Below are 22,706 nucleotides of genomic sequence, written 5' to 3'. Positions count from 1 at the left end.
GCTCTCACCCAGATCAGAGATCAAGTTGGTTCAAGGTCTCCGTGTGGTGGAGACGGGACTCATCCACTCTGGGGAGACGGCCTGGTTGGGGATGGGGGGGTAAGAAGGGTTGCCAGGTGTAGAAAGGGATTGTTAGGCACGAGAGGGACACGGGAGCTCCAGGACTATTTGCAGCTCCGTGATGAAGCTGGTGTGGGCTCCAGGGTTGATGTCCTCATATCACGAGACTGTCAGCATCATAGTAGTGAGAGAGTCAATTCCTAGGCAGGTCGATAAGAAGTCTGGGGTCCCCAAGGAGGAAGTGAAAGGGGTCTGGAATTCTCAAGGAGGAGAAAAGAACAAACATCTTTTTTTCTCTCCATTCCTTAGCCTTAGTCACATGCTATGGGTGGTTTAGTCGCTAAGTCGTGTCTGACTCTTGTGACCCCATGGACTGTAGTCCGCCAGGCTCCTCTGTCCCTGAGATTCTCCAGGCAAGAAGCAAGAATACTGGAATGGGTTGCCATTTCCTTCTCCTGGGGATCTTCCTGACCCAGGAATTGAACCCAGGTCTCCTGCATTGCAGGCAGATTGTCTCACAACTGAACTATAAGGGAAGTCCTTAGTCACATAAGAGGCTTTTTTCTTTAAGCCCAGGAACTGATAATTACAACAAACAACTCAGTTTAAACTCTGTACTGAGGGTTATATAACAACAATGTATCCTGCTTGAGGGCAGTTTTCCCTTCCTGAAAACCTTGGGGCCAATCCTGTTATCTTAAAATGTAAATTATGGGAGGGGGGTCTACCAAGATCTTTACAACCTAAAGACAATCTTTTGATTTATTGTAATTACTAATTTAAAAAGTATATAACTCCCTTGCTAACACTAATGAGGGGACGCACTCCCCCTTCCCTTCTCATGTCTACCTCAGAACTTTCTCTGTGCTTTTCATACTTGAATAAAACTCTGCTACATAAAAGCGCTTGAGAGATCACGCCTGGTCTCTGGTCCCTAAGCTAAATCTTTTTCTTTGGAGATCACGAGTCTGAGACCCTTCACTGGAAGCTATCAGTAGTCTGGGGGGAGAAGCACCCTCACCGTGACTACCCCCTGCCTCAGTGGACCCCAAGGAAGAAAAGTTAAGGGGACAGAACCCTGGTCTGTGGTAATAATAAGACCAGCCCCCACCGCCCCAGGGCACATGGCCCTTCCAGCATTCCGATTTCTCCCTTGGCCTAGGCCCTGCTGACCACCCACCCGGTCCCTACCTGAAGCCGGGGATACATCTGCACCCACAGTTCCCATGGCACTGGTGGGTGGGGGTCGGGCACGGCTCTGCTGAGATGGGGAAGAGAAAAGAGATCCCCATCAGAGTTCCTGGGGTGGCCTCAGCAAGTTCACCCACAGGTCTCCCCGCACCACCGCTGGCCCCTGGCTCCCTCTTCCAACCCCAGGGCAAGGACCTGACAGCACCCAGACCCCCAGCCTCACTGAGCTCCCCTTTTCTCAGATGCTGGATGGTGGTGCTGAACCTCAGTCGAGTCCTGCAAGCAGGGCTGGTGTAGGCGAGGGGGAAGGAGAGGGCCTGGCCCGGGGAGCAGGGGGCCCAGGGCTGGCAGCGGGCAGGGCAGGTAGTGTGGTGGAAACCCAGAGGGCCCTCCTCCTGCGGTTCCGTCTCTTCCTCCTGTTGACCCTCCAAGGAGAGCTGGGGGTTGTGCAAATGGAAGGGGACACAGTGTCAGACTCCCTGCCCCTGCTCCTGTCTGCGCTGTGCTCAGTCTCTTCAGTCGTGTCCGACTCCTTGCAACCCCGTGGACTGTAGTCCGCCAGGGTTATCTGTCCAGGGATTCCCCAGGCAAGAATATGGAAGGGGTTGCCATTCCTTCCTCTGGGGGATCTTCCTACCCAGTGATCGAACCCCAGCCTCCTGCATCTCCTGCGTCGGCAGGTGGACTCTTTACCACTCGGCCACCGGGAAAGCCCTGTCTTGCTCCCGGACACACACTCATTTGTGTCTTTCCTAAGCCAGGACTTTCAGTGGTAGGCGCTGAGGGGCAGGCCTGTGAGAGCAAAACCTCTGCTTGTGAGTGAGCCCAGCTGGCTGTCTAGCACCAGCTCTGAAACTCTGCCTCTTGGTACAAAACTACTCTGCCAGGGGAGGGTTTTTTTAATTGTTAGGTGAAGTGGCAGATGTGAAAAGATCTCAGAACACAATCGTTCTTAGTTGTAAGTAGAAGAGTTTGGTGGTTGGGGATTCGTATACAGGGAAGACCCTGCTCCCTGATGTCGACAAGCCTCCTGCAGGGGTTCAGAGGGTGATTCATCCCGGATCTGTCTCATTTATCCAAGGCTCCCAGGAGCACAGAAGCCACACATCAAAAAAAAGAAAAAAAGAGTGCAGAGGGAATTTCCTGCTGGTCCAGTGATGAGTAGCAGTTTCACTGCTGTGACCCGAGCTTACTTCCTGGTTGAGGAACTAAGATCCCCACCAGGGAGTCTTCAGCTTGTGTGGCCTCAACGGTCTTGGTCCCTTGAATGCATGCGTGCATGCTCAGTCACGTCTGACTATTTGGGACCCCATGCACTATACCCTGCCAGACTCCTCTGTCCTTGGGATTTCCCAGGCAAGAACACTGGAGTGGGGTGTCATTTCATTCTCCAGGGGATCTTCCTGACTCAGGAATCGGCTCCCACATTGGCAGGCGGCTCCTTAAACAATGAGCCACCTGGGAAGCCCCGGTATATATTTACCCGGGCTTAAAACAAGAGGTAATAAACAGAAAGTGATGTTAGTGTGAGGTCAGAGCTGAGACAGGAAGCACGTGACTTCTGAGAAGGGAAATCAGTCAAAAACCAGGCAACACTTGTTGAACCAGCAGCAGCCCAGGGAACAACGGCTGCTGGAAGCTGGACCTCAGCCACCCTGTTTATCCACCACGGTATCACCCGTTTGCTGATACAGGTAAGGTGATGCTCCCTGCTTCCCTCTTGGAAGAGTGGAAAGGGCTTGGGATAGATTGTCAATCAACACTTGAGTTCTTGTTCTTTTTCTCCCTCTCTCCCCATAAGCAGTTGCTACAAAATTTCCTCCGGCTCCTTGGTCATTGCATGAGGAGCTCAGCCAGCCATCTCTCGAGTCCAACAGCCTATTGCTTTGTGGTTATTTTCTCTTTTTGTCCTTTCTCTTCCTCCCCTGCTCTGTCAACCACACAAGAACTGCTGTGACCCCAGCTTAATTCCTGGTTGAGGAACTAAGATCCCCAACCAGGGGATCTTCAGCTTGTATGGCCTATTGCTCTGTGGTTATATCCTGTTTTTGTGCTTTCTCTTCCTCCCCTGCTCTGTCAACCACACAACCCTCTTAGAAGCCTGGGGCTGCCTTCCCACCATGGCCCACGTGGGTCCAGGTCATCTGGACTGAGCTCAGAGCTGATGCTTAGGGGACAAGTATAGTCCCCAGCCTCTTGGGGTCACACCCAAGGTTCCTGATGAATCCCATTCAATGAAGTCCTACCTGGTTAGAAGGGACTTTCCTATCCTGTGGCTCATAGTCTCAAGGAGCCTCTTCTTTCTAGATATGTGGGAATTTCTCTTTTCCCTTTGTATTCTTTTGTGAAATTTACTATGTGACACATAATGAACACATCTATGTAACATGCATGTGCATTGCACAGTAAGATAATGTAACAATCAGCCCTGAACCCAACACTCAACCCAAGGACGAACTACCACTAAACTTTCCATCTACCTACTGTGCTACTCACCTCCCACCCAGACATAAATAACCAGCCTCCCAAAGTCTGTTTTTATTGTTCTCTTGATTCTTTCTTTAATTTAGTGCTTTATCACATATGCAGTTTAGTGCTTTATCACTTATGCATTTATTTTCATTTGATGTAATAGTTCTATAACATAAACTGTGTGCCAGCTACTGTTTTGAATACTTGTTAATATTGTCATTTAATTAGTTTAATCTATACACCATTCCCATAAGGAATGTGTTATGGTTAATCCCATTTTACAGAAGAGAAAACTGAGGCACACAGAGATTAAAGCGACTTGCCCAGGGTCATACAGATAGTAAGAAGGGGACAGGTCTTCTGGTTCTTAGTGCAAGAGTTTCTCTAGGGCATATATCTAAGGGTGGAATTGTGGGTTATAGGGAATGGCACTATTCAGCATTAGGAGATAATGCCTGATTATTTCTCAGAGAACCAAAATACACTCTCACCAGCAATATACGAGTTCCTATTGACCCACAGCCTCTCCAACAATTGGTCTTGTCGACTTTCTTAACTTCTGCCAATCTAGTAGATATAAAGTGGTTCCTCAATGTGGTTTTAATTTCCCTTGCTCCGAGACATTTTGTTTTCTTTGAAATGTTCATCATGTCTTTAATATACTCAAAATTCTCAGTTGTTTTTTCTAGCAGTGGTGATCTTGAGGTCTCGCTTAGGAAATCCTCCCTTGCCCCAAGGACATAAACATACTCTCCTATAGTTTTTATGGATTTCCCTGGTGGTTCAGCAGGTAAAGAATTTGCCTGCAACACAGGAGCCACTGCAGGAGCCAAGGGCTTGACCCCTAGGTCAGGAAGATCTCCTGAAGTAGGAAATGGCAACCCACTCCAGTATTCTCGCCTGGGAAATCCCATGGACAGTGGAGCCTGGCTGTCTACCGTCCACTGGGTCACAGAGTTGGACACGACTGAGTGACTAAGTATATATTTTCTTATAAAAGTTTTTAAAGTGTTCTTTTACATGTAAATCTTTAAATTAGATAGAATTGATTTCTTCATTCCGGGTGAGGAATGAAGGGATACATCCCTCCCAATGAAGGGAGCAATGTAGGGATGAGGGATACGTTTCCCATCCTTTTTCTCCACATAGTTGACCAGTTGATCAAGCATCATTCATTTTTATCTCCTTCTCCACCCAGTGATCTCCAGGGCCATGTTTGTCAGGTATGAGTTTCACACAAGACTATTTCTGGGCACTTTACCGTTCCACTGGTTAATTTGCCTACATCTACACTAAAATTATATTTTATAGTAAGTCTTCATATCTAGTAGCGCAAATCCCCTCATTTTATTCTTCTTTAGGGGTGTCTTGGTCCTTTTGTTCTTTCCATTATAAGGTTTAGAATCATCTTTTGTTTTCCATGAAATCCCTTATTGGGATCTATTAGAATTGCATTAAATCTATAGGAAGAAAATTGTCCTCATTATAATATTGAATCCCTTAGTCACGAACATGGGCGGGTTCTACATTTATTTAAATTGTGTTCAATGTCTTTCAATTGTGTTTTAGAACTTTCTGACTTTAAGTCTTATATTCTGCTATCTTTTTGTTTCTGTATATGTATCACTTCTATCTTTTTGCTGCTGTAATATAGTGTGCTTTTAAAATTCCTTTTCTTTCCTGGATGCTCTGTGCAACATGCAGAACTTCCCTGACCAGGGATCAAACCTGTGGCCCCTGGAGTGTAAGTGCAGAGTCTTAACCACTGGACCACCAGGGAAGTCCTAAATTACATTTTTGTATGTTCCTGTTCTATACAAAAGCAATTTCTTTTTGGATATTGATCTTACAGCTAGCTGTCTTGCTAGAATCTCTGATTATTTTGAATCATTCATTTGAATGTTCTATCTAGGCAACCACATCATATGAAAAAACTGATGATTTTGCTCTTTTCCCATCCCTAGTCCTTTAATTTCTTTTTCTTGTCTTACTATATTGTCAAGGACATGTGGTAAAATGTTAACATAGAAGCAAAGATAGTGGGCATCCTTGTTTGGGTCCAGATTTTAAACAAATTACTCTGAAGATGTACTCATTAAAAAGATAATACAGATGTTAAAAAAATAATAGTACACATGCAAACTTTTTCTAAGTTTCCTTTATCATGTTAAGGATATTTCCTTCTAGTCTGCTAAGAAGTTTTATCATGAAAGAATATTGAATGTCATCATTTTTTTTCTAGATCTGTTAAGATGATCATACGTTTTTTCTTCTTAAATCTGTAACATAAGATTTTAGTTTGCACTCCTTCAGAGTAGAGCCTGCAACAAGGACTTCAATTCAGGTAGATTACTGAATTATTGAGGCCAGGAAGTAGGGAGTGAAGGAGTAAGACTGAACCAGGGGAGAGAAAGCCAAAGAAGATGCATAATTGATGTTGCAGGTGTAAGCAAATGGAGTTCAAGCCTTTCAGAATCTCTGATATGTCTACAGGATGCTGGCTAGAACTGCCTCCCCAAAAGAAAGAGGCTGGACCATGTTTCTCCTAGCTCTTGGCCTCTCCTTGATTGAGGGTTTCATGTTAGGGAACTTGACACTCCTAGGCTTCTAAGAAACACTAACAGGTATCTAAGTGACTCCTAGAGCATTGAAGAAGACCCTGAGGCAAAAAAGCAAAAAGGAAACATGGTATAAACTTGAGGTGGGGTCATGGAACATAAGGTGAGTCTCAGGTTGCAGGAAATTTTCTGCTGTAAATACAGAGGATTTCAGAGGAGGGCAGAAGTATCGTGACATAAAGCACCAAAATTTACTATTTCCGACAATAATAAATGACATTTGCAGCTTTCTATTCTATCATGCGACCAGCTTTTCATAGCTAAGCCTAACTTGGATATGATGTCTAATATTTTTAACACATGGCTAGATTTGGTCTGTTTGTGTTTTTATTTTGCATTTGTATTCACGAGTGACACTGGCTTCTAATTTTTCTATTTCATCCTATTCTTGTCTCATTTTGGCATTAAGGTTCCATTGGCCTCTTAGACAGCGTGTTCCTGCTATTTTCATTCTCAGAGAGAGTTTTTGTAAGATTAAAATTATCCCTACTTAAACTTCTGTAATGCTATCTAGACTTGATATTTCCTTTGTGGGGAGATTTCAAATTATGGATGTAGTTTCTATAAGAGTTGGACAACTGTTCAGGCTTTTTATTTCTTCTTCAATCAAGTTAGGTACTTTTTGCATGTCCGCAAAGAGTCGGACACGACTGAGCGACTGAACTGAACTGACTTTTTCTAAGACTTATTCTACTTGGTTTCATATTTCTTGGCATAAATGATTTATAAGTTTTTAATTTTTATAAGTTTTGAATTTTTAAGCTTACTGAAGATTTGCAATGTTGTGTAAATTAAATTTTCATTTATGGTAAAATACACCTAACACAAAATACACCACATAACTCTTTTTCAATGTACATTTGGTTGGGTTACATTCACATTGTTTCACGATGGATCTCAAAACTTAATTTTATCTCACAAAACTGAAAGTCTATACCCATTAAACAAACAACTCACCATTTCCCCCTGCCCCCAGGCCCTGGCAACCACTGTTCTGCTTTCTGTTTCTATGAATCTATAGTCTTCTTCTTTTGTGAATTGCAAGATACATTACTTCATATTTTTAGACTGGCTTATAATATACAGTATTATGTAACCCTCAGGTGTTCTACACAGGGCTTTGGTATTTGCCTACATTATGCAGTTATCACCACAGCAAGTCTAGTGTCCACCTGCTTCCATACAAAGTTATTCCGGTGTTACTGACCATATTCCTCATGCTGTGTTACATCCCTGTGGCTTCCTCTGTAATTGGTGCTTTGCTCCTCTTAGTCCCATTCATCTATTTTGGACCCTGCTCGGCCCCTTCGCCTCCAGCAACCACCCATTTGTTCTCTACATGTAGGAGCCTGGTTCTGGTTTTGTCTGTTTTGTTTTTCAGATTCTGCATATGTGTGAGATCACATGGTGTTTGTCTTTCTCTGTCTGAGTCGTTGCACTTGGCATAATACCCTCTAGGTCTGTCCATGTTGTCGAAAATGGCAAGATTTCATTCTTTATGGCTGAATAATATTCCGTTGTGTATTATACCAAACCCATCTTTACTCATGCATCTATGGATGAACATTCAGGTGGCTTTCCCATGTTGGCCACTGGAAATGATGCCACAGTGGACATTGATGCACATGTATGTCCTCGAATTAGTGCTTTTGTTTTTTTCAGGAGGATACCCAGAAGTGAAATTGCTGGATCATACGGCAGTTCTATTTCTAATTTTTGAGGCACCTCTACACATTTCTCCACAGCATTCGCACCAATTTACAATCCCACCAGGAGGACACGAGGGCTCCCCTTTCTCCACACCCTTGCCAATGTTTTTATTTGTTGTCTTTGATGATAACCATTCTGACATTGGTGGGGTGATGTCTCATTGTGGCTTTGATGTGCCTTTCCCTCCTGATGAATGATGCTGAGCATCTTTTCATGTTTGCTTCAGTATTCATAATAGAGATATGTTGTATTAAAATTTCTTGCTATGATGATGGTTTTATCTCTTTGTTGTTCCTTCAAGCTAAGTGCTTACAAGTTTACAACAATTATAATTTCTGTATGAATTGACTGTTTAATCTAGGTACTCATTGTATCCCTAATAAATATTTTTTGTCTTAAAATTCCTTCTTCTTTGATATGAATAAACCTTTCCCAGCTTTTCTTTTGGTTAGCTTTTGCCTGGTGTATCTTTTTTCATTCCACCATTCGACACTCTTACTCATTAGATGTGTCTCATAAACAATGTAGACCTGGGTTTTGTGTTTAAATATCTTTTAAAGTGTAATCTGAGGAACGTCCCTGGTGGTCCAGTGGCTAAGACTTCCAGCTCCCACGCATGGGGCCTGGGTTCCATCCCTGGTCAGGGAACTAGATCCCGCATGCCAGAACTAAGACTTGGTGCAGCCAAGTAAATACATATTTTACAAATGTAATTTGAGATAAACATTTAGAAATGACCGAGTAAATGACTTCCTCTAAACTTGCTAAAAATTGAGTTTAAAAACCTGCAGTTTCTTTATTTTTGGCTATGCCACGCACATATGGAACGCCCATATGGAATGTTAGTTCCCCAGACCAGGGATCAAACACTTGGAAGCAGAGTCTTAACAACTGGAACGCCAGGGAAGTCATAAAAGCCTGCATTTGCAACAATCATCCACGGCTGACAAGCATCCTGACCCAGAAGGCTGCCCTCCAGGGTGTTGTGTTTGAGCTATTTTTCTGTCGTTGTTCCGTCTCTAAGTCGTGTCGACTCTTTCAACCCCATGGACTGTAACACACCACCTCCTCTGTCCTCTACTACCCCCATTTTTTTAGTAGACTTCTTTTTAGAAGAGCAGTTTAAGGCTTAGAGCAAAACTTAGGGGAAGTAGAGACTTGCCACATACCTCCTGTCCCCACACATGCACAGCCTCTCCTGTTACCAACATCACCCAGCAGAGTGGTCCGTTTCTCATGACTGATGAACCTGCATTGACACGTCATTATCACCCAAAGATCATAGTTGACATTACGGTTCAGTCTTGGTGTGTACATTCTGTGGGTTTGGGCAAGTGTGTGCTGACACATATGCACCATTGTAGTAGCAAACAGAGCAGCTTCTCCGTCCTAAAGTCCTCTCTGCTCTTTCAGTCCATGTCTCCCTCCCTTTAATCTTGGCAACCATCAATTCTCCAACCAACCACTCCTCATTCCTAAATTCTCACAGCCATTCCATCACCTAATATCGTTGTGATTTAGGCAAGTTATTAATTCACCTGAGCCCTGAACTTCCTCAGATGCACAATCAACATTGGTAGATTTGGTGTGATAATGAGACGATATATTAAACCTTAAATTAGTCCCTAACAGAGAATTGGCATCAGTGAAATGTTGGTTTCCTTTTCCTTCCTCCTTGAATTAGTAACGTGAAATCATATTTAGCTAAGAAAACAGACAAGAAAGTGCCTGAGGACCCGTGTGCATCACCAGAAATGTAAAAGGGGAGGGGCAGAGGACAGGGGAGAATGTCCAGCTATTGCCTCCCAAACCTTCTTTCCAACTTGGAAAGTCCCTCCCTTGTTGACACCAAAAAAGTGTCCTGTGGGATTCAGGGCTCTCCAGATTTGGGGCTTGTAGCGGTAAATGCCCCGTGTGCACATGCATCACACACACATGAGCCCCGTGTGCCTGCCTCACCCCTGATGGCAGCGTGCCAGGAGGACTAGGTATGTCCTGCTTATCAGCTGACTCCTGGCTTCCTCTGCCCAGCTTCTTGCAGACCTGTGGCCCTGGGAGCTGGCCTTCCATGTGGCCTCCCCAAGATCACTCAGATAATGAGAGGAAATACAGTCATCAGCTTACAGAAGGCTGGGGGTTCAGGACTGCAACTGCAAGTCCTCCCCGCTGCCTGCTTGACGGGAGCCCTTCACCTCTCTGCAGGCAGGCCTCAGCCGTTCCCTCTGAGCCTGCGGACGCCACCCAAGATGTCCCCTTTTGGTGGCTGGGGAATGCTTGAAGCCTTTCTCGCTATGCTCTGTTGCCGAGGTGAGCCTGGGGGTCCAGACTGGGTGTGTTCCCGCCAGAGGTTAGGGCACCTGTTCCCCTGGTGCTGTGTGGAGAAGGGGGTCCTGGTCCAGAAGTCGCTGAAGCTTTGAGCACAGCGGCTGCCCACCACGGGTGCGGGATGCTATGCAAGCCTGGTTTCCCCATGACTCCATGACCCAGGGTAGCAGATGGGGGACCTGGCCTTCACACTTTTGGTTGAACAGACCCCATAACTTCAGGGTGTGTGGATGTGGCAGGTCGTGGAGACTGATGGGAGACCAAGGAGGCTGGGGCTCAGGGAAAGTAAGGGAACGTCCCAGCGGGTCTTCAGGGGCGGCCCAGTGGACAGTAGAGGTCAGTGGAGGGCATCGTCTTCTGCTGACCATCAACGTGCAAACAAAGCCCCTTCTGGGTGGCCCAGGGGACAGGGAAGGAGAATGCCTCCAGGTATGAGCACTCTTTTTTTGAAAACCTGTCAGGTGCCTTCATGACGACCATGCAGGAAAGGGATTACTAGCCCATTTGACAGATGGAGAAACTGAGGCTCAGAAAAGGAAAGCACTTTGCCCAAGGCCACAGAGCTGGCAAACTCGGGATTCAAAGGCAGCTCTCTCTCTCTCCCTAGAGAACCTTTCTCTTTCCCCAGCTGAGGGCTAGATGTGGGCGTGTGGGTGTGGTGGGAACACAGGACAGAGCACAGGCCCAGCTGGCCGAGATCAGTTCCGATTCTTGGCCTTCTTCCTCACTGGGCTCCAGCCATCCTGTTGTCTTCTCCACCAGGATTTTGGCGCTGCTGGTTTTCTGCCCTAGCAGACACTGGCAGATAAGCTCCCCCCATTTCCTTCCTCCTTTCCTCAAATGTCACTGTTCCCATGAAACCTGTCCTGAGCACAGTATTTAACGCAGCAGCCCCACCCCACTCCCTATTTCCTGTCTGGGGCGCTACCCACCAATTGACAGGCTGGCTAGTTGGCTTGTTGGTTACTCTGTGTCCTTCGCAGCAGCAGGAGCTCCACAAGGGCAACCTTTGAATTTCTTTGGTCTCTGATGGCTCCCCAGAGCCTAGAACAGTGCCTGCTACACAGCTAGTATTCCACAAGGATTTGCAGAAGAGAGGGAAGGAGTGAGGGAGGAGCTGAACTCATGGACATGGGGCCTGAGGGGACTCGATCCACCTCCAGGTCAGGGAGGCCTTCAGAGGAGGGGTAATTTGGCTCGGGAGCGAGTTCGAATATAATCTCAATGGGGATAGAAGATGTGCATGAGGAAGACTCACCTGGAGGGGACAAGCTGGAAGAGCAGTCAGGGGCAGGGAGACAGCTAGGGAGCATCCCCCTTGGTCTAGACGAGAGGCAGTAATGTCTGAACAGAGGGAGGAGCAGAAGGGACCCATTGATGAGACTGCGCATCGTGGGCAGCCCCGCCAGGCAGGGCAGTGGGGGTGTCCGCTGAGCAGTTTTCTGTCCTTCCAGGGTCTGATGAGAAGGTGTTCGAGGGCCCAGAGCACCTGATGGTGGGGTCTGGAGAGGTTCAAGTGATTAATTGCACTGCCAGTTGTACGGACCCCAAGAAACTTGTTCTAGAGACACACCTAAACAAGACTCTCCTGGACAGCCAGGCTCAGTGGAAGCTGTTCAGGGTCTACAACATCTCCAAGGATGAGCAGCTCCTGTGCAGTTTCACCTGCGCCGGCAAGCAGGAGACGAAAGTTTTCAACATCACCGTGTTCTGTGAGTGTCGCCCACGGGGCCCTGCTCCCCGAGGCCGGAGCCTGTGTCTGCAAACCCACAACGAGCTGCTCTGTCACTGCTCCTGGGCACTCTCCTATGGCCGGCACCTCCCTGGGCTTCTGGATCCAGGCACAGGCTCAGAATCTGCTCACACCCTCCCCTGGCCTCCTCGAACCCTGCCAGCAACTGGGATTTTGAGATTTGCTCAGAAGCAGACAATCCAAGCAGGTTTAGACAAACCTAAAAGTCGTTTCCCTCTGTCTCCTCCCAGCTGGGGAGCACCCCCATCACCAGAACACCCCACATGCCCTGACAAGCAGCAGGGACTGCATCAGGAGGGCTGGCACACTCTCCAGTAACCCATTCACCTCCTGGAGAGAAGGTCGTGGTCTTATCTTCCCCTGAGGGCCCTTTCCAAATGTGTGACCACACACACACACACCTGTCCATGGGTCACAGAGACCATGGAGAGACCAAGGTTCTCCTGGAAGCTCGGCACCCAGGGTATCGCTCAGGACTGTCATCAGTGGACAAATGAGGAGAAAGATGTCCTAAATCTACCACATTATCCTGGGGTAATGGGGGCTAGGTATTCCAGTTCAAAATGAACCCAGGGAGATGTCTTGGTTGTCCATTGGCTAAGACTATGCACTCCCAATGGAGGGGACCCGGGTTTGGTCCCTGGTCAGGGAACTAGATCCCACATACCACAATTAAGACCTGGCACAACCAAAGAAATAACTCTTGGATTTAAAAAAAAAAAAAGGAAACTCAGGGAACCCTGGAGTTTAATATCTAAGGGATAGCAATAGTTTTAAACCTGATCCTGCAAACCAAGGCAGCTCTGACTCTTGCCTCCGCCCCTGAAGACCCTCACAATTCATGGCCCCATTCCAGTGAGTACTCCCTTCTAAGTCTCTCTCAACAAAACCATCCAGCTGTTTCATTTTTGAAATTTCTATTGAGTTTATGGAGAGGAAAGAGACACAGCCAAAACTTTTATCTTTCTAGTTGACTGAACTGATTCTGAACCTTTTCTTTGGAGACACCAGGGCACCTCCTTTCTTGTCCATTGCAGAAGTCTTCAGGTCCCTGAAACTACCACCCAGGACATCGTTCACCCTGAACTGCTTCCTCCGTCCAGCCCCAGCCCACTTCCTGAGAACACCGTGGTCACAGGGGATGGTCTGGGCTGGGTGGGGCCTGCCCGAGCTGCACCCCCATCCTGAGCAGACCTCCCTTCGCTTTCCTGCAGACCCTCCAAAGCAAGTGCTGCTGACGCTGTCGCACACCTCAGTGGCCATAGGGACACTGTTCACCATCGAGTGCATGGTCCCCGCCGTGGCACCCCTCGAAGGCCTCACTGTCACCCTGCTCCGTGGTACTGAGATCTTGTACAATCAGACCTTTGTGGGGACAGCACGTTTCCCCCAAGATGCCGTGGTCACCCACAACACCACAGCTCACAGGGAAGACAGCCTCCATAACTTCTCGTGCGAGGCCCAGATGGACCTGCGCTCTCGTGGCGGTGGCCTTGTCCACAGAGTCTCAGATCCCCAGAGGCTTGAAGTCAAAGGTGAGGGGGAGCCCACAGATCAGGAGGGGGGACATTCGCTTTCAGACCTTCAGGGGAAGAAAACACCCTACCCCTACTCTCTGCCAGCTCAGGGGAGGCACTCGGGGAAACGGCACTTGATCCCTGGGGTTACCCGGAGCTCCTGGCGAGTTCCTAGCTTGGACCCTGACTAGTTGCTTGGTCATGAGTGAGCTGGGTGACCTTAACCAAGTCAAGCTCGTCTCTCTGGCCTTGACCCCTCTCTGCAATGATAAATTTGACCTGACTGACTCCTAAGGTCCCCTCGAGTTCTGCTTCTGTGACCCTAGATGTCAAGATCCTCTTTGTCTTCAGAGAGTTTGGCCGAAGCTCCCTCATCTCTGCCCAGGGAGGGGCTTGGCCTGGACCACGCCACAGCGCAGACCATGAGGTCTGGCAGTGCATGGCAAGGGGACCATCTGAGTCCATCTGCCCTCACGGCCTCACAGAGGCCGGCTGGTGGCCCGGACCCTGTCCTCCTTCCCTCCAGTGATAACACCATTTGCCACTCATCCCTGCAATGCAGAGTGACAGCAGGCTGCCCAGGGGTGGGTGGTGGGTGACGGGTAGACAGCTGCCCCTCTGGAGCCTGGCACCTGGGACCGGAGGACTTCTGTGACCTCTACCCCTTCTCTCCCCAGAGCCCGAGCCCAGCAACCAGATGGTGATCATGGCGACCGTGATAGTGCTGCTGCTCTTGTTTGTGACATTCGTCCTCCTGTACTGGTACAAACAACGGCGGAGAAGTAACACCTGAGTGCAAGCCGCTTAGAAGAGGCTGAGATGGAGCCACCGGGCACAGCCCCTATGAGCTGCGTGGCCACTGTCATGGCGGCCACTGGAACTCAGTGTGGCTCCTTAGGGTGCGGTCCAGGTCTGGCTGAGGGACCATGTGAAGCAGCCTGAATACAAACACCTGGACTTAACCCCATGCCTTCGTGTCGCCTCCTGGGAATGGCCAGCAGGGGGAGCCACCAGGCCTGGCTGAACTTCTGTCTCCAAATGTCTCCTCAGCCTCCCTCCACCCTCTCCTTCAGAGGCCTTCATGAGCCCCAGCAAACCCAGGCCCTGGTGTGCCCCCAGGCCGACCCGCCCGGGCACCAGGCACCCAGCCTCATGGGACCCTGAGTGACTCCCTCCTGAGGGAGGCTGGGGAGACCCGCCCTGGCCCAGAGGTGCAGAGAGACACTGTTCCCAGAGTTGTGACGTGATCCGAGAGCTGTGACGTGCCGAGGGCTTCAATGTCCGTCGCTCCAGATCTTTGTTGTGACGAAGCTCGGTTCTTTGTCTGTCACGACAAAGATTTGGAGCGACGGACATTAAAGCCCTCGGCGCGTCACAGCTCTCGGGTCTTGGACAAAACCGTGCTACAGCTGTTAGGCAAATCAGTGTTACAGCTCTATTTTATTTAGGAGATAGCAGGAGAATCCAAGACTCAAAGAGAAGAGAGTGGAGGAGTGCATGGGGAGGGAGAGGGAGAGAGCGCGTGCGCATGTACGCGGGACAGAGTCCGAGAGAAAGCACTTTGGCTCCTCCTTTTATAAGTTTTTTCCTCCACCTGAGCCTGCCCTATGCAAATTGGGCTTAGCCAGGAGTGCTGTTTGTTCTGCCTGAAGTCTTCACTCTGGTCCTCGGACCTTCCTGTCTTTTAGCCACCGCCATCTTGGACTCCTTTTCCCTATTCTACCTACCTAACATTCCCCCCTCAAGAGATGGGAGGCCCAATTCTTTGGGAATAGGGGCGTCGAGGTCTTTCTGGCTACTCCCTGCTGAACTGGGACAGCGAGGGGTATTGGGCCTCCCCCTCTTGCTAGTCTCAATCCTCAGAGTCCTTATAGCGGTGTCCAAGGGTGTGTTATATTTTCCATGGTCAGCTGTAGTTTTATATCTTTGTTGAACTGGCACTGCATGTTGTAGCTGGTTGACCTGGGCAGAGACAAAACAGGTTAGACAATTGACAGTACATGGAATAAGCATAAGCATCATCAATATAGCGTAACAAGGACTAGTAGGGACATTAGTCAATTTTAAATTCACATCGCCAGGATGGCTCAAGTCCCTCCTTGTTCAGGGATCAGAAGGTCTATCTCCTGTCTGTTTTGGAGTACAGTCAAGCTGTGTTGGCTCCTTAGAGTTATCCTGAGAAATCTTATCCCCAGAAACCAGATTTTGGGGGTGTTCATTAGAATGACAATCATTGGTAGTTCTGAATAGGTATCTGAGATCTCCCAGGGGCTCACAGGTGTATTGAGTGTCCTCTTCTGTTTTCTTCCATGGCTTGACTCGTGAGTAGTGAATCCAGGAGTCATGTCCTGGTACCTGGTACCTGGTACCCTGACTGCTGTGGGGGTAGAAAGTATTACAGGATAGGGGCCCTTCCATGTGGGCTGGAGTTGAGCCTTTGGGGACCCATCTTTCCAGACTTTAATTAGGACTTCCTAATTTAATTAGGAGTTCCTGGAGCATATAGTGGTGACTCTTTAGAATCTTTTGGGTCCTGGTTCATACCCCACAAGCGTATATCCTGTTGGAATTGCCCAATGGCCATGGTATAAGACTAGAGGGTCTGAACCTCTGGATCTAGGAAGAGGTCATTGACATAAACAAAAGGTCTCCCATATAGCATCTCATAAGGACTAAGACCAACCTGTTCCTTAGGGGCAATGCGGGTGCAGAGGAGAGCTATTGGTAAAGCCTCCTTCCTTCCCAGGGAGGTCTCCTGGGTTATCTTTTTTATCGCTGATTTTAAGAATTGATTGGCTCTTTCTACTTTTCCTGAAGATTGAGGCCTCCAGGCACAATGGAGATAATAAGTAATGCCCAATGCTTTCGAGACTCCTTGGGTGACCTTAGAAGTAAATGATGTCCCATTGTCACTTTGTAATGACCTGGGCAGACCAAATCTTGGAATGATTTCATGGAGCAGTTTTTTTACCACCTCCTCAGCCTTCTCAGTCCGGGTGGGAAAGCCTTCAATCCATCCTGTGAATGTATATATCATAACTAATAGGTATTTATACCCTTGAGAAACTGGCATCTGGGTGAAGTCCATCTGCCAGTCCTCTCCTGGGTAGGCCCCACGTCATTGGATGCCTGGGCCAGCTGGGATCTTTGAGCTCCTTGGGGGTTGTTTAATTGGCAAGTGGGACAAGAGGAGACCACCTGTCTTATAGTTGTTTGGAGGCCTGTTCCTCTGAAGGACCTTTCTAGTACTCTTTGGAGGGCCTTTTCTCCTAAATGAGTAGTGGCATGTAAGGAGTTAACCAACTTCCATTGGAGGTTTCCAGGCAGAAAAAGGAGTCCCTCCTTTTGGAACCACCCCATATGATCTTCTTGAAAGCCCTCGCTCTTAGCTTTAAGAGTCTTACCTTCAGTATATGAAGGAGTTTCTGGCAAATTAGCCTGTGGAACTAAGGTGGCAATCCCTATTAGGTCATGGTTCTGTAATGCTGTTCTCCTAGCTGCCTGATCAGCTGCTTGGTTCCCTTGTACCACTTCAGTGTTCCCTTTTTGGTGTCCTTTACAGTGGGAGACTGAAACCTCAGTGGGCAGATGGACTGCCTCCAAGAGTCGAAGAATCTGATCACCATATTTGATTGGGGACCCTCGGGTGGTCAAGTGGCCCCTTTCTTTCCAAACAGCCGCATGTGCATGTAGCACCAAAAAGGCATACTTGGAGTCAGTGTAAATGGCTATTCTTTTTCCTTTTCCCAGCTCTAAAGCTCGAGTCAGGGCTATGAGCTCAGCTAATTGGGCTGAAGTACCTGGTAGCAGAGGCTTAGCCTCTATGGTCTCAAAATTGGAGACTACTGCATACCCGGCTCTTCTTTTTCCATCCACGACAAAGCTGCTTCCATCAGTGTACCAGATTTCCTCAGGATTGGTCAGAGGATCTTCTGACAATCCCTCTCGGGGTTTTGTCCAGGGGTCCAAGATTTCTAGACAAGAGTGAAAAGGGAGAGAGCCCTCGGGGGTAGGTAGGAGGGTGGCTGGGTTAAGAACCTCACAAGGGGATATAGTAGGGCCTGGATTTTCCATCAGCATTACTTGATATCTGAGGATTCTTTGATCAGACATCCATAAATGGCCTCTCCCATTTAGGAGTTGTTTTACTTGGTGGCTGGTAAAAATAGTTAGTTTGCCCCCAAAGGAGAGTTTTAAAGCATCTTCTATCATGATTGCAATAGCTGCAAGATTTCGAAGGCAGGGGGGCCAACCTCGGGAAGTTGGATCCAGCCTCTTGGATAAGTAAGCTACAGGCTGGGGCTCAGATCCCAACCTTTGAGTTAACACTCCCAAGGCTATTCCCTCTCTTTCATGGACATAAAGTTGGGATGCTTTTTCTGGGTCTGGCAACCTCAAGGCAGGTGCCTGAGTTAAGGCCTGTTTTAGTGTAGCCTCTGCCTCCTTTTGAGGAGTTCCCCACATCAGTGGGATTGAATCATCTCATCCCTTTAAGCCTTCATATAAGGGCTGGGCAATTAGACCATAGCTGGGTATCCAGATTCTACAATAACCAGTTAGCCCCAGGAAAGCTCGCAATTGTTTTCGAGTCGTGGGGGAGGGCAACTGGAGGATTCCTTTTACCCGATCAGAGGACTGCCTCTTGGACCCGTGTGTAATCTGAACTCCCAGGTAAGTCCCAAGCCTCTCTTTTGAGAGGATATTGTTTCCAGTTAGGAAACCGAGTGGGATCTCAGAGGACAATGATGACCGGTTCAGCTTGGTGGGCTCGTCCAGGAATCCCCTGATTCCACACCTGGGGGTTAATTTTGTCTTCCCATAGTTTTTGGGCCCTCTCTATTGAAGGTGTAATGGGTTCTTCAGTAGTAACCAGGAGCTGTAGAGCTCTAGAGGCTGAAAAACTTCCCATCACAAGGGTGGTCCCCAGTTTAGTGAGTATATCTCTTCCCAATAAGGGGGTAGGACACTCAGGGACCACCAGAAACTGGTGGGAAAATATTTGTCCATCTCAGCAACAAAGAAGTGCTCGGGTGAATCTTTTAGTAGTTGCTTTTCCTGTAGCACCCAAAATGGTACAGGTTTGGGAGGAGAAGGCTCCGGAGTAGGAGATCAAGACAGAGTAGGTAGGTAGCCCCTGTGTCAACCAAGAAATTCTTGGACCTACCTGCCTCATCCAGTCGCACCCTTGGCTCCAGCCCCGTGATGGTTATCTGTGACAGGCGGGCTGGCTGGAGCGGGCCGCTTCAGTCCTCTCGAACCATCGTGAGGGGTAGGCTTGGCGCTTGACCTTGAGGCTCTTGGGTACCGAGGGCAGAGTGCCGCCCAATGTCCCAGTTGATGGCATTTGTGGCAAGCCGTTCTAGGAGACTTGTCACAGTTTGGACACTCTTGGGCCCAATGCCCCGCCTGTCTACAGATCAGGCATCTGTCTCGTGCCTTGTCCCTCAAGGACTCGGGGTTTGCCATAGGGCTTCTCTGGAGGGCAGCCAGCATCTGGGCATGCCTTGTCTCTTTCTTTCTCTCCTTCTCCTGGGCATTGGCCTCCTTCTCCTGTTCTCTGTTATAAAAGGTATTGGTGGCTGTCTGGACCATCTCATCTAAAGAGGCAGCAGGGTCCTGCTGTTGTAGCTGCTGTAACTTAATTCTGATATCTGACGCACATTGGGACAGGAATTTGTCCCAGGTGATTTTAAAGGAATCACCCGTCCCTCGTAAGAGTCTAAGTCCAGGTTGGTAAACTTTTGGAGTGCCTCTTTTAGCCTCTCCAGAAAGGCAATGGGGTTCTCATTGGGCTCCTGAGTTATTGCTGAGACTGGGCACAGTCCCGCAAGTAATAGGCTTCTTTCTGTTTCCATAGGTAGACTTCCTTAGGGGTGAGTCTTTCTGAAGCTTATCCTACCCAGAACTGTTGCAACCTGAGAGCCAGGCGTCCCCGGGTCGGGGTGCAGATCCCCAGGCAGGCTGAGGCATGACAGCCTCCTAGAGATCGAATCCTCAGGCAGGTCGAGGCGTGACGGCCTCCCGAGGATTGGGTCCCTGGGCAGGTCGAGGCGTGACGACCTCCTGGGACCCCTGGGACTAGAGGATCCCCGAACAGGTTGAGGCGTGACAACCTTTCGAAGACCGATCCCTAGGCAGGTCAAGGCGTGATGACCTCCGGGGACCCTCCGGACTGGAGTTTGGGCGTCCCCAAGATCTCCAGTGTGACCAGTATTGGGTAGGATTAGGGGGTTGGATATTATAGAGTATTTCCCTCCCAAGGCCAGCTATTTTCTGGTTGTCTCTCCAGAAGATTGTAGAGGCAACCTTGTGGGTCTGGATGGGGCTCAGGAAAAGAGTATGAAACAGGAGGGAAGGGGGCAGAGCACAAATTTTGAAAGAATGACATAGCACAAGGGTATAATGTAAACCAATTAAAATCAATTGGGTCCAAGATGACAAGTCAAATTCAAGTAAACCTTAATCCCCAATCTATAAGCCAACAGACACATGCAGAGGTGGCAAGACAGCTCCAAGGCACAAGGTCAGAAGAAGGAGGAGTGGGTGGTTCCCCAATGGCTGGGATGATCCTCTCACTCATTAGCATATGAATTCCATCCCCTCACAAAACCTAGCCAGGCCTAATTCCATGGCCGAAGCCCTTGCCCTCAGCAATGGTTCACACCCTGAAGCGTGGCTTCCCTCTGGATCCTAACAAATCTACCTCTTATCGCTTTGTCTCTCAATGAATTTTTGCAATGAGACATCAGAGCCTGAGTTTCATTAGTTTTGGCCGGGCTTGAGTCCCGGGAGAGAGCTGAAGGACAGGAGGAAAAAGCAGTGGGAAAAACATGCCAAGGAATCCCCTTCACAGCCCACTGGAAGATTTGCCAAATATCTGACAGGTGCTCACAGTTTCATTGGTCTGATCCTTGGCACAGAGAAGAGAAAGGACAGAAGAACCCCCACCGGCTTGGGTAACAGCTACTGGGGCTCAGCAGATAGCGCCTTTGGGACATGCTGAGGAGCAGCCTCTCCAGAGTCCCTCAGTTGTGCCCCTTCCACCCGCCTGTTTGCGGGAGGTTCAAGGAAACAAGAAACGAGAGATTGTAAAGGTCCCTCCAGCCATAGGAGCGAGGACCTCTTACCTTAACTGGAGGTCTTCTGGAATCTGAGACTGGGCCGCGTGAGCTTTCTGCTGAGTTCGTTTATCGCTGTCCCGGTTTCCACGATGGGCCTTCCCCTGCGCTGGGTTTCTTCGCCTTCCGCTTCTAGCGCGGGAGCTTCGCTGAGTTGGGCTCCTGCTGTGCTTGGCCTCTTCCACGAAGGGGTTGTTTCAGCCAGGTTAAACCCGAGTCACGGCACCATAGATGTCACGCGAGTGTATGTTCCTCGGTTCTTTGTCTCGTCACAACAAAGATTTGGAGCGACGGACATTAAAGCCCTCAGCGCGTCACAGCTCTTGGGTCTTGGACAAACCGTGCTACAGCTCTTAGGCAAATCAGTGTTACAGCTCTATTTTATTTAGGAGATAGCAGGAGAATCCAAGACTCAAAGAGAAGAGAGTGGAGGAGTGCATGGGGAGGGAGAGAGAGAGAGCCTGCCCTGTGCAAAGTGGGCTTAGCCAGGAGTGCTGTTTGTTCTGTTTGTTCTGCCTGAAGTCTTCACTCTGGTCCTCGGACCTTCCTTGTCTTTTAGCCACCGCCATTTTGGACTCCTTTTCCCTATTCTACCTACCTAACACTACCTAACAGAAACAAAAGCAATCCTTGCCTCTTACCTCCAGTTCTGTTACTGGGCCAAATGGAGACCCCGCAGCCCTGGTCATCCAGAGACAGGGGAAGGGGAGGAGGTCGACGGAGGGCTCCGTCTCCCAGGCCTCTGCCAGCCGGGGCAGCGATCAATGGGACAGGGTTGGCCTTTCACGTGGCTTCTGGGGCCTGGACGGGGCTCTAAGGGGCTCTCACCTGGATCAGAGATCAGGTTGGTTCAAGGTCTCCGTGTGGTGGAGACGGGACTCATCCACTCTGGGGAGACGGCCTGGTTGGGGATGGGGGGGTAAGAAGGGTTGGCAGGTGTAGAAAGGGGTTGTTAGGCACGAGAGGGACACGGGAGCTCCAGGACTATTTGCAGCTCCGTGATGAAGCTGGCATGGGCTCCAGGGTTGATGTCTGTTCTCATATCACGAGGCTCTCAGCATCATAGTAGTGAGAGAGTCAATTCCTAGGCAGGTCGATAAGAAGTCTGGGGTCCCCAAGGAGGAGGTGATAGGGGTCTGGAATTCTCAAGGAGGAGGAAAGAACAAACATCTCTTTTTCTCTCCATTCCTTAGCCTTAGTCACATGCTATGGGTGGTTTAGTCGCTAAGTCGTGTCTGACTCTTGTGACCCCAGGGACTGTAGCCCGCCAGGCTCCTCTGTCCCTGACAGTCTCCAGGCAAGGAGCAAGAATACTGGAATGGGTTGCCATTTCCTTCTCCTGGGGATCTTCCTGACCCAGGAATTGAACCCAGGTCTCCTGCATTGCAGGCAGATTGTCTCACAACTGAGCTATAAGGGAAGTCCTTAGTCACATAAGAGGCTTTTTTCTTTAAGCCCAGGAATTGATAATTACAACAAACAACTCTGTTTAAACTCTGTTTAAACCCTCTGTACTGAGGGTTATATAACAACAATGTATCCTGCTTGAGGGCAGTTTTCCCTTCCTGAAAACCTTGGGGCCAATCCTGTTATCTTAAAATGTAAATTATGGGAGGGGGGTCTACCAAGATCTTTACAACCTAAACACAATCTTTTGATTTATTGTAATTACTAATTTAAAAAGTATATAACTCAGTGGGTCTAGCAAGATCTTTACAACCTAAACACAATCTTTTGATTTATTGTAATTACTAATTTAAAAAGTATCTAACTCCCTTGCTAACACTAGGGAGGGGGGCACTCCCCATTCCCTTCTCATGTCTACCTCAGAACTTTGTCTGTGCTTTTCATACTTTAATAAAACTCTGCTCCACAAAGCGCTTGAGAGATCACGCCTGGTCTCTGGTGCCTAAGCTAAATCTTCTTCTTTGGAGATCACGAG

General features: G+C 48.6%; 1 protein-coding gene and 1 non-coding gene across 5 annotated transcripts; one reads left to right on the top strand and one right to left on the bottom strand.

The window, feature by feature from the left end:
* Positions 1-2,031: 2,031 nt before the first annotated feature.
* Positions 2,032-22,642, top strand: LOC139177602 (intercellular adhesion molecule 2-like). 4 transcript variants are annotated; one of them, XM_070773791.1, is made up of 5 exons: positions 2,198-2,945; positions 10,254-10,358; positions 11,831-12,088; positions 13,344-13,664; positions 14,324-22,642. In XM_070773791.1, the coding sequence occupies exons 2-5, from the start codon at positions 10,298-10,300 to the stop codon at positions 14,437-14,439; spliced, it is 756 nt and encodes a 251-aa protein (XP_070629892.1). In that variant the 5' UTR covers positions 2,198-2,945; positions 10,254-10,297; the 3' UTR covers positions 14,440-22,642. The 4 variants fall into 4 exon arrangements, 2 of the variants coding, with proteins under 2 accessions (XP_070629892.1, XP_070629893.1); XR_011562116.1 differs by lacking the exons at positions 13,344-13,664; positions 14,324-22,642 and adding an exon at positions 13,167-13,337 and having other exon boundaries at positions 2,032-2,945; positions 11,831-12,984; XR_011562115.1 differs by lacking the exons at positions 13,344-13,664; positions 14,324-22,642 and adding an exon at positions 13,134-13,337 and having other exon boundaries at positions 2,032-2,945; positions 11,831-12,984.
* TRNAV-UAC (transfer RNA valine (anticodon UAC)) lies at positions 5,431-5,503 on the bottom strand. Its single transcript has one exon. It is a non-coding gene; the product is annotated as a tRNA-Val (tRNA).
* Positions 22,643-22,706: the final 64 nt, after the last annotated feature.

The sequence above is a fragment of the Bos indicus genome, chromosome 19, assembly GCF_029378745.1.
Source record: "Bos indicus isolate NIAB-ARS_2022 breed Sahiwal x Tharparkar chromosome 19, NIAB-ARS_B.indTharparkar_mat_pri_1.0, whole genome shotgun sequence".
NCBI lineage: Eukaryota > Metazoa > Chordata > Mammalia > Artiodactyla > Bovidae > Bos > Bos indicus.
The sequence above is the reverse complement of the archived record's forward strand: the minus strand, read 5'-3'. Positions and strand labels throughout refer to the sequence as shown.